Raw genomic sequence first — 12,500 nt, 5'->3', positions numbered from 1 at the left:
TGTGTGTGTTTATGAGTAAGTGTGTGTGTGTGTGTGTGCATGTGGGCTTACCTTCGCAGACGGGGCAACACTCGCCTGGCACGGTGACCGGGTGGAGGCAGCTGTGTCCGCAGGCGGCCGCCACACAGCGGGCGTCGCCACTCACGCACTGGCAGAAGGTGCAGTCATCCTCGCGCCAATGGTCGCCGTGGGCCAGGATCTGCCCATTGACGTAGCAGCCGGCGAAGTTGAGCACCGGGTAGATGGGGTCTGGAGCAGCATGGGTGTATGATGGAGAGGGAGGGGAAGATAGTGGTGATGGGTGGGGGGAAGATAGTGGTGATGGGTGGGGGGAAGATAGTGGTGATGGGTGGGGGGAAGGATAGAAGGAAAGACAGAGCACAAACACAATACTATTGAGTTATTACTGTGATACAACTCGACCAATAGAATATAATTGAGGAAGAGATGAAATCAGACTGAGACTCAGAGAGAGCAACAGAGAGGGAAAGATAAAGAAGTGAAATAAAATAAAAAGACAGGGAAAGATAAAAGGAGCAAGAGAGAGAGAGAGAGAGAGAGAGAGAGAGAGAGAGAGAGAGAGAGAGAGAGAGAGAGAGAGAGAGAATAAGATAGTTGAGGTAGAGAAACAAGAGAGCCATTACATGTTTATGTTTTTGTTTATGGCTCTTGGCTGACTTACAATGACATCTATAAACAATACATCAACATTAAAATTAACAGCAAGAGAGAAAATGCATGCCAACTTGCCTGCACATGTGTAAGTGTGTGTGTGTTTGTGTCTGAGTGTGTACATGTCATGCTGGATCTCACTGTCAGGACTGCTGTTCATGTAGGCTTGTCTATGTGCCCACTGTGCATGTGTGTGTGTGTGTGTGTGTGTGTGTGTGTGTGTGTGTGTGTGTGTGTGTGTGTGTGTGTGTGTGTGTGTGTGTGTGTGTGTGTGTGTGTGTATGTGTGAGTGTGTGTGTGTGTACTGGCTACTGCTGTGTGTGAGGCTGACTGGCAGCCTGATGGATTGCTCTGATTACAGAAAACGGCTACATCATGGATGTGTCAGAGCGGTGCAGGAAACCACTGACTGAAGGAATCATTTAAGATGGAGTCTGCCCTCCTCTACCCACCTCTCTCACCACCCCTTCAGAAATACCATGAAGGTGACTGCTGTCTGTTTGCGCCATAAAGAACATCATGGCACACACATTCTAATAATGACAAGAAACTACTTTATGTCTTGAGTTTTCTCTCTTTTGCTCTCTCTCTCTCTCTCTCTCTCTATCTCTCATGGCAGGCTATTCACTCCTTTCAGGCATACTGTACAAGGCTGAAAAGCACACACAGACAAAACAAGGACAAGTTTTGGGACTTGGACAAAGACTCAAAGTCAAGTTTGACTCCTTTGGTCTTTACAATGCAAGACTTCGGTTGCTTATTCCACCTCAAGTCGATATGTTGTCATTGATTTCCAGTGTTGGGAGTAATGCATTAAAAAAGTAATGTAATTACAGTAATGCATTGCTTTTTGCTGTAATACAGTAATGTAAGGCATTACCAATACAATTTCAGTAATATTTTACTCGGTACAATTCTCAGTAACTGAAGTTACTTTGCTTTTTAATCCAAAATTGAGAAATGCTCAATTGGCACCAGAGAAGATTATCCAAGAATTAAAAAAGTCATCTATGCTGGTCCTGGAATTTGATTGCCTTGTTTAGATGACTGTAGAAAGGGAATTTGAGTTATCTCTGCCATTCATGCAACAGATCTAACATGGTTAGGCTATACTTCTCATTTCAAGCAGTGAGAATAACTAAAATGTTGCTTTTACAGACAAAGATCGTAGCCATTATTCTTAAACTATTTGCATTAAGTCTACACCACTGTAAGTGGAAGGAAAGGCAACCAGGAATGATGAGAACCATTTAAAGTCAACATACAATTTCACTATGGCTATATTTTACTATATTAAGTTGTGAGTGACCTTTGGCCTTTGGGGCCTACATCGTCCCATGAGCCATAACTGCAACCATTATATTGTTCTTTTGTTAGCCTTAAACCTAGCTCAGTCATTATGCCATACCACATCACCTCCTGCTGTGTAATGAGCTGCATTGAACACATGAAGATCTATTGAGAACACCAAATCCATATTTTCTGTTATTTTGGTGAAAGTAATGTAAACGTAGTGTAATGCCTTACAATTCAAAGACAGTAATATTGTAATGTAACAAATTACTTTGAGATGACAGTAACAAGTAATAAATAATGCATTACACTTTTGAAGTAACTTGCCCAACACTGTTGATTTCTGAAAACATATGCATGGGCTGCTGTTACACAGTCTGCAGCGATGACACTGCCACTCTGAGCCCAACTGTAAAGTGCTTTCTGGTCGATAAGAAGCTGAGTAGTATTTAGTCGCTGTGTGCAATACATCGCCTTGCACCGCTGTATATAAGGCAGATTGTGAGACAAAGTTTTTTTTCCCCGTTGTGCTGTCCTTCATCTTGTGAGCTGGGGAATTTAATACATCGGCGTAATGTATTTAGAGATGGATAAGTGGTTGGCTGTTCAACACCTTGTGGGGTTCACGGACAAACATATGTCTCTTTTAAAGGCTGACATAGATATTACCTGCTTGTCCTTCAGTTAAGAAGACTGCACAAGCTATATACCATTACCTTTCTGTTTGTGTGTATCTGTCTGAGGAGTCACCACAAACAACCTAATCTAGGTTTGATTGTGTGCTCATACATGGATAGCAGTATCTGGTATGGTATCTGGGAGTGTAGACATATGTGTGTGTGTGTGTGTGTGTGTGTGTGTGTGTGTGTGTGTATGTGTGTGTACCTTCACACACGGGGCAGCATTCGCCCTCGGGGACGTAGTAGCGCTCGCAGTGGAGGATGCCACACTGGGCAGTGAAGCAGACGGACACGCCCCCCTGGCAGCGGCAGAAGCGGCAGGCGTCCATGCGGAACATGTCCCCATCCTGGTACTCTATCCCGTTAAAGGTGCACGCCGGCTTGGTCTCTGGAGAGAGCGAAGTGAAGGAAATGGGGAGGTTAGCAAGTTGCATTTGGTCAGTAATTATTTGCCCAGTGGCTGTTATTTACTGTTTGGAAAGTCATGTGTATTAGGCTACTCATAAAAGATAGACAGACATACACTCTCTCGTTCTCTCTCTCTCTCTCTCTCTCTCATACACGCACACACACACACACACACACACACACACACACACAGAGAGAGACAGAGAGAGAGAGACAGAAAGACAGAAAGACAGACAGACAGACAGACAGATACTTAAATACATGGAATGATCTGTGAAAGCTTATGAACTGTTTTTGGCACAGCTGATTCATACGAGGCCTTCTAGCAGGAGACATATCTATACAAACTGATCCTTTCCGGTCACCATGGAAACTCAAGGTGTAAAGGGGGAAAAAAAAGCACCTTGTGATGGGTTTGGATGCCTACAGTTATGTGTCAGCCGGCAGAGTGTTCCCTGTGTGGTCCCAAGATTGGACTTAGAAGGAGTGATTGGAAAAATGACCACAATCAGTCAGTCCCCAAGAAAAGTGAAATAATGTTTTTTCTAGCATGTGAAGATCTCTAAGTAGGATAAACAGAGACAAACGAATGACACCTCCAGAGATTCTGTTGATGTATGGCAATTTTAGAACAGAACCTTAAAATCCTCAGCGAGGCCACGCATCGACCTTGGAACGGCTCACGCTTGTACCAGCTGAAAAGCCGCAGTCTAGAAGACACAACGGCCTTCGATTCGGTGAATTGAAAAGACAGAATCCATCAGGGAAGAGGAAAAAAGAGTGAGAGAATAAGAAGACATGCCTTCAGAGCATTGTCTTCCTTTTTGCAGACAATTACCCCGGGGGTCTAGACGGGCAGCGCTAAAGCCAGGTCTTTAATTCCAACTGCTAATTCTGTCAATTAGCCGTGGTTCAGCGAATTACACAGCAATGCGAGGGAGACCGCACTGCCGACGCCACAGCGACCAAAGGCGGTGCCAACAAGGGACGTGGTCACAATTTCCTCCCCTAATCAAAGAGTCCTCTAGCCTCTCGTCTTAGGCTCCATACATGTTTCCTGCGGCTAATTGGAGATACTCAGACCCTGTGCATATGACAGAGAAGCTGGCACCACCACAAGAAGAGATCACCAACTGACAGCTGTACTGAACGCTAAATGTTTCACACAATCATGTCGTGAGAGGTTTTTTTTTCCCTCTCTTCTCTCCTCGGCTGCCACAGATCCCATTCTGGATCATCCCTCATGTTGTTTCATGTTGTGACATGTTTTCGGCATGATTTTCAAAGGTGGCGTCAACAGTATAGTGCGGGAATGATGCCAAAAACCTCCCTTCCTACTAATGGTGGATCCATCAAACGTCATGTCAAACGCCTTATTGACCTATCTACTTTGTTCATTGATAGATAGATAGATAGATAGATAGATAGATAGATAGATAGATAGATAGATAGATAGATAGATACTTTATTGATCCTCAATCAATAAAGCAATAAAGCTTCAATTCAAGCAAAACATTGTCATGCAATGACAAATTTGTAGTCTACCTCTCCAGAGGTTTTGTTTTTGGTGCATTTTGTCTGTGTGTTTGTCTTTAAACCGAATTTTCTACAAGTGTAACGGATGCCAGCCATCTGATTGTGGAACGTTAGTAAACCTCACTCCCCGACGCTTTAAGAGTAGCATGAAAGCTAGCAGCCTGGGCTTTTAGCTTGATTGTCAGCATGCTCGACTTCCGATCTGAGGTGCTACTGTTTGCGGGTTTAAGTCCGGGCGTGTGTAGGGCTGAACCGCGCAGGTTCAACACAACCCAGGTTACATTGGTGCCGTGACCCGGATTGGGGGTGAGGTTTAGGGGGGCGAGTGTATGTGGAATGTTAGTAAACCTCACTCCCCGACGTCTTAAGAGTAGTGCTGACATGAAAGCTAAGCAGCCTGGGCTTTTAGCTTGATTGTCAGCATGCTCGACTTCCGATCTGAGGTGCTGCTGTTTGTGGGTTCAAGTCCGGGTATCTGCAGGGCTGAACCGCGCGGTTCAACACAATGCAGGTTACACTATCTTAAATTTTAGTTTCACACCACTTAGCAATGCTAACATTGACTAACATTGACTAACATGACCAACATAGGGCTACAAATTGTGGTTAACTAGTGTCGATAGCATATTGCGAGTTGTTGTGAACCATAGGAACTTTTAGGAACTTTAATCATAGCCTATTCACCTTATTCTGGTTCGCCCATTTTAGAAATGTACTTTCTTCGGCTTTGTGTTCAATTTCCCTGTCGGCTAGTTCCTGCCAATTAGCTTCATTGGGATAACACGGCAGAAAAGGATGGAGAGGTTAACTTGGGAGGAGACGAGAAATGACATCAGGAGGTCAGATGCCAATATTGTACTTCGCCACCCAAGGCTATTCACCTCTATGGAGTGGGTAGATGATGCAGTGGTGGCCTCCCATATTGTATGGACATATATTTTAGAGACGGATTGGGCATTCTCAGCACAGTATGTCAATACATAATTATCATAATATAAGTATTAAACTCTTTTGATCCCGTGAGGGAAATTTGGTCTCTGCATTTATCCCAATCCATGAATTAGTGAAACACACTCAGCACACAGTGAGCACACAGTGAGGTGAAGCACACACTAATCCCGGTGCAGTGAGCTGCCTGCAACAACAGCGACGCTCGGGGAGCAGTGAGGGGTTGGGTGCCTTGCTCAAGGGCACTTCAGCCATGCCTACTGGTCGGGGTTCGATATATATATATATATAAAGTAGTTTCGGTAACACTTTACTTGACAGTATCGACATAAGAGTGACCCTAATCCGAACCTCCTAACCCTAACCCTAATCCTAACCCTAATCCTAACCTTAATTTGTTATGAAAAAAACCGAATGTCACTTAATAACAGAAGCGTTATGTCATAAACGTTTATGACTTGTTTATGACATGTTCATGACAGTGTCATGTCACTTACGTCGACACTATCAAGTAAAGTGTAACTGTACTTTCTTTATTTCTACCCAAAACCCAATGCATTATCTGATTATTTACTGTCTAAAATGTTAAAACCAAAACACTTACTGCAGGCATATTACAAAAACTTCCTAACCCGAAAATCCTATCTGATTCGTTTGGTTACCATGGTAACTATGTTTAGAAAGTCATTACAGAACAGCCCTCCTAAGTCAGTGTTCTCCTAATTTCAGATAGGAAAGGTGTATTACAGAAATGTCTTAAGACACCAAAATCCTAAATAAACGTTCCTAACTTTAGGAGGACCCATAACATATGATGCTAGTCATCTCGATAGAACTCTGCTATCTTAATGTATCACAATGGATATACTGCTCAGTGGGAAGTTCGAGCACAAAACAGAAAAAGATGGCGCCCCCCATGTTTGTGCGTGGAATAAGGTGAATAGCCAAATCAAATAACCAAAACAATAGCAATAGCTTATCACTAATAACAACACAAATAGGCTAATGAATGTTCATTTAATGAAGTTTCAACATTGTACAGTGTTCCTATGTATTCATGTTCCAACACAAGCCTACATGTATCCATCATGTTCCAACAGAATAAATACATGTTGCACCAATTCTGGGCACATGTTGGATAAGTGTAAGTTCATGTAGGGATATGTAGACTACTTATAAAAAGGAAATTATTCTCATACATGTCAGTAAGGCGGATGGTATGACATTTAGTTGATCAAACTGGACTCCCTCCATCCCCAGGTCATCACACAGTGTAACCCACACATCGGTTTAAAGAAATGCCATCGACAATCATATAGAAACCATACAGTGACACCAGAGAAACAACCGGAAGATTTGGACAGCTTCAGACGCTTCTCAGACAACCTATCGATCCCAGACGGCCTTAACGTCGGCAGTGGCCTTAAGACGCGCACTGAGGTGATTAACGCTCATCCATCTCAGGAGAAAGGCCAGGCACAAGCTGGAAGGCCAGGTCTCCTAATTCGCTAATAATCAAGATGAATCCATGTGCGGAATCACACCACGTCCCATTTCCCGGTGCAGTAGTCTCACATTTTCCCTGGACAAACGGAGCTGACAGACTGGTCAAATGTGGAATGAATCACAGCATATACTGTAAAGCACGGATTTGTGCCAGCCGTCAAACTGTTTGACTTGGGCTCGGGCTCCTTATTAAAGGAGGGAAATAGAATGAATTTGGAGGAAGGGGGAGAGAGAGGGATGAGAATACTGAGAGGAAAGGAGAGAAGAAGAGAGGAGAGCCACATCTCTCCAGGGGAGTTTTGGCCACCTTTCCCTGATTTGTACTTACTTTCCCGCCCCCAATCTCCACTCTCTCTCTCTCTCCCTTTCTCTCTCTCTCTCACTCTCTCTCAATCTCTCCATGATTTCTTTCATTTTCTTCCTCTACCTCTTGATATCCCTTGTTTCGCTCCATTGCCTCCTAATCTTTCTGTTTCCCAGTCCCCCCTCCCTGATATCTTTACTCCCCTATCTCTCATTCCCCATCCCTCTCTTCAAATCCTCAACTACTACTATCCGACTGCCTCTTCCTCTCTTCCTGCTTTCTTTTCCATCCGGTCATTTGCCACTCAACCCTTTAAGCCCTTGCTTTTCTCATCTCTATTATCTGTTGTCATTCCCCTATTCTATTTTTCTTACTCTCTTCTCTATCTCTCATCTCTGATGTCTCCATAAAGCACAATTAATTGCCTATGTGTATGAAATGTGCAATATAATTAAACATTCCTAATGCCAAATGCTCAGTTCAATTGAATTCAACCCAATCCAATTCAATTCAATCCAATTGCACTCAACTCAAATCAATTCAATTCAATTCAAGGGAGGTCAAGCACAATTCCAATTCTGACAAAAGCAGCTTGTCTCCAGAAGTCATTAACAAAGATTAATTTATTCCAACTGACAAAAAGACATCGAACAAAAAGAGCAGTACTAATTTAATGCCCCAAGCGCATACACACACACACACACACACACACACACAAACACACTCACACACACTCACACACACACACACACACACACACACACACACACACACACAGTCTGCTGTCTCTTTGCACCATGTCGGTGGCCGGCTGCCGCTTCGCAAGACAGCTCATCATCACGAGAGTGCTTCCTCTCTCCCTCTCCTTCCATCCATCCATCCCTCTCTCTCTCTCCCTCTGCACATCCCCCTCTCTCCCGCTAGATCCCGGGTGGTCGTTTGTTAATTAGCGGCGTCCTGCAGCGGAGCCAGCGGTGCCCGCGGGGGCCTGAGGGTGGACTGGGCTGGGCTGCGCTGGGGCTCCTGGGCCTGCAGCCCGGGCCCTGACTCATTACCGCTGGGCATGAGCGATGACGGAGACCGCCTCCGCTCTGGAGCCTCCGCACATGTTACATGCTGGGGCCTGAGACGCTCCACTCTCCAGTGACTTTCCTTTATAAATGAGGCGGTTATCCACAGACATCCTCACACACACACACACACACACACACAAACAAATACAAACACACACACACACACACACACACACACACACACACACACACACACACACACACAAACAAATACAAACACACACACACACACACACACACACACACACACACACACACACACACACACACACACAAACAAATACAAACACACACACACACACACACACACATACACGTTGAACAGAACACACACAAAACTCCCAAGGTCCTGTGCTGTTCGCTCTAAATGGCATCAAGGACAATGGCAGGCTGCCTGTCTTTGGGGTGGACAGCCTGAAAATTGTTTTTCTTTGTTCTTTAAAAATTGTTTTTCTCTTGTTTTCTTTTCTTCTATTTTTTATCTTCTCCTTCTATTCCTTCTATTCCTCCTTTCCCTTCACCCCCCCCCCCCCCATCCGCCTGACCCCTTGAAAAAGCACATCTGTTGCTCACTGACGTCAATCCAAATCATCACGAAGCATCCTCCACTCCTCCTCCCTCCTCCTCCTTCTCTTCTTCTCCTTCTTCTTCTTCTTTCTCTTTCTCTTTCTCTCCAGTCACAAAAGAGCTCCTTCCTTCCTGTTCCATCCCACACATGTTTAATTCCCGAGTCGGCTATTTTAGCCCGTGGCCCTGACATCACCATTAACAAACATGACCAATCGGCCCGGGCCTGGGTGGAGAAGGGTGGGGAAGAGTGCGGACTCCGCCAGGGCCAGTTAACCCTTAAAGGAGTACCGTCACACCGGTGTGACGGGAATGTTGGGAAATTAACATTCTAAAGAATATCTGGGTTCATTGAATTCAACATAGAATTTTAGAACCTTCAATTGTTGCGGAACTTAGAACGTTCAAAAACCTACACCTTTAAGGGTTAAAGCAGCTGCAAACAGGCCATTCTTCACCCACTGAAGTGTCCGGCCAAGCAGGGTGCCGGGGCGTTTGCAAACAGTATGTGCATTGTAACTTCATTTCGTAATCCAATTTTCCCAACCATCAGTCTCCATAAACGTCAGCCTTTGTCTTAGCCTTTGCATGAATCGCTCAACTTCAGACAAGGGGGGGAGGAGGGGGGGGGGGCATTTTTGAATCCATTTTTGTTTGGTTTTGTTTTGGCCTATTTGCCTGTTGAAAAGGATGTGGTGATTGCAGTGTGTGGTTTGGGTGTCTGTCGTGTTTGAAATGTCTCCACAGCGCTCCTCTGAAGCAAGATGCAGCTCGGCGAGCTAATTAATGCTACAAAACTAATACTAATTAATCCTATTAAAACTTGATACAAAAAGTGTCTCCTTTTCAGCAGGCTATATGTGGCTGTGTTTTTATTGTCAGGTCCCCTTCGTGATTCTAAATTCTAGCGCAATGTTGACAACATATGTAAATTAAACTTGAACTGAGATGAAATCTTATTGCTGAGTGTCTAAACCCCTAACCAAATTGACAGGATTTCCTGCTAGGCTAGTGCTAATGACCTGTCAGTTTTGCCTGGTATCAGAAATAATATCTGAACATGATTTCACTTCATGAAATAAATTGAGGTGTTTCACTCAGAGGTGTCACTCTAGGCATGGCTCTCTGAAGTCAGTTTCACTCTGCTATCTCACTCTCTGAGTTTCCAGATCTCAGGAAACTGTATTGTCATTCGTTGGTGCAAGCTACCTGTCTGGTGTTTTCTGTCCAGGCTTTGTAGATGTCTGTGTGTGTCAGTGTGAGGGAGTGTGACTGTACAGTATGTGTGTCTACTTGCATCTCTCCCTTTGGGCTACTGAAGCTCTGTGATCTCTGGGAAGCCAATTCTCAGGCAGAGATCACACTCACCGACTGCCTCTCTGAACAGCATCCATTGCCGAGGATTAACCAGGAAGTCGCTCTATTGTTTTGAAATGGAAAGAAAAAAAAGTCTTGGAAAAGACGTGGAACTTGTTCCAGAATGCTGCAACATTATTTCCCCCATGCTTGCTCGCTGTGTAGACATTTTCTTTGCTCTGTTTTGTTCCCTACTCAAGGCTTAGACGGCTGCCTGCAAAACCCTGGCTTGACAAAACACCAAGCCATTCAATGTGCTTTCCAAAATATAAGAAAGGGCCTCCGAAAGCCACAAAAGGCTTCTAAGAGCAAAACAAATATGAAACCCGAGAATTTTTTTGGGGGAAAAAAGCACAGCGTACCTAGCTACTTAAGACGCCCTAGCGAAAAGAACAGAAGCAACAAGATTTTCCCACATTACCGCAAATACAACAAAAGTACACTACATATTGACAGAATTTCAAATCGTGTACCTAAGAACACACAAAGGCGTCTTTGTGTTTTCCCTCAAAAAAGACAATAGACTATGTCAGTCTTGTGTGCTTGTGTTTGTGTGTGTGTGTGTGTTTGTTCAGAGGAGAGTTCGGAGGCCGTGTAGATAATTATGGTGGGGTGTGTGAGTGGTGGGACACAAGACTCCTGAGGAGGCAGATGCCCACAGCAACCCCACCAATCCCCCCCCTACCCCCCCCCCCCACCCCCACCCCCAACCCACTCCGCCTTTCTCATCACCAGCCCCGGGGCCGAGGAATTGGTCGGCCCTGATGGATGACGCCAGCCGTGCCTTCCGAGGGCTCAGCCATAATCCCACAAAGCCCAGTCGGACCCAGCTAGACGACAGGACTCCAGCACCGCTCCCTCTCTCTTTCTCTATCTCACGACACAAGCACGAGCTACCTAATTAAAGTCGGCCGAGGACAAAAGCACCTTCACGAACACCTCTATAGACCCCTGCCAGGCGCAGAGGCTTCACTGACGTCTGGGTTTCAGGTGAAGACAATCAGGTGACATCAATCAGGACCACTCAGGCAAACACCTGTGTGGCCCAATGGCCAGGAGGGCTTTTTAAGCTGAGAGCCGGAGTTTATTATTTCAGGGGCAAAAAATTTGGTCCGTTTTCATATGTCTGTTTTTAGAGCCCACTTATTCAGTACCTCCAGGCTCCTTGGCCATATGCATTTCAATGCAGCACATGCACACACACATATGCACACACACATACAAACACACACACACACACACACACACACACACACTCAACAAATACAGGTATTCCTCTGCCCATACTAATCTCTGATTCTCTCATTTATGCACGAGGCATGAGCTCAATATCCTCGACCGACTCAATGCGTGCTTGTCAATCAGGCAAAACTGACAGCGGTTGCCATGGCAATGGTAATCGCACATGTGCGTCGGCCTCATTTTTGCGCCGTGACCCTGGGGCAATCACCACAAATCTGTGCCAAATCTCCCACTTGGAATGCCCAAAGGGGACCAACAGCCTTTTAATGGCCAGCCTAACCACTCACGCTGTGTAAACACACACACATACAGCCTAGAAACACATATGTGCTTGAAGCTTACCAATGGTCTGATACCACAAGAGGTGTACACACATGAAATCATATGGAAATATGTACACATTCAGTATGTGACACACACACACACACACACACACACACACACACACACACACACACACACACGCACACGCACACACACAGAGAGAAAAGCCTGCTGTTCAAGAAACACATGCTCCCTCTCTGGGGAAACATGAAGAGTACACCATTGTGCTTCCTGGAAACATTGTGACATTCCCTTTAAACACACACACACACACCCACGCTGTCAGGAATACTGTAACTTATATATTGAACTCTCTAGGGATAAACACAGACACTCACTTGCTGTCTCCAAATGAGAGTCATGCCTACACCCTGTATCCACACACCCGTTAGCAGTCACAGGCCCAAGCACATGCTACAGTGGGCTGTGTAAGGAGAGGTTCTTGTTTACTCTTTACAAAATAAAAACATGGAAAGATGAAAACACACACACACACACACACACAGATCTCTCTCACACACACATAGACTGCAGTTGGATGGAATCAAAGCTAAACACAAGATGCAAGATGCACTATATCCATCCACTAGA

General features: G+C 44.9%; 1 protein-coding gene across 1 annotated transcript in view; it reads right to left on the bottom strand.

The window, feature by feature from the left end:
* crim1 (cysteine rich transmembrane BMP regulator 1 (chordin-like)) overlaps positions 1–12,500 on the bottom strand; it is a 106,462-nt gene that overhangs the window by 30,696 nt on the left and 63,266 nt on the right. The window contains exons 7-8 of the mRNA XM_042073165.1: positions 2,851–3,033; positions 52–249 (exon numbers count right to left, since the gene is read on the bottom strand). Coding sequence (XP_041929099.1) covers positions 52–249; positions 2,851–3,033 — 381 coding nt within the window. The remainder of the gene's footprint in view (positions 1–51; positions 250–2,850; positions 3,034–12,500) is intronic.

This window comes from Alosa sapidissima, chromosome 19 (assembly GCF_018492685.1).
Source record: "Alosa sapidissima isolate fAloSap1 chromosome 19, fAloSap1.pri, whole genome shotgun sequence".
Taxonomy (NCBI): domain Eukaryota; kingdom Metazoa; phylum Chordata; class Actinopteri; order Clupeiformes; family Clupeidae; genus Alosa; species Alosa sapidissima.
The sequence above is the reverse complement of the archived record's forward strand: the minus strand, read 5'-3'. Positions and strand labels throughout refer to the sequence as shown.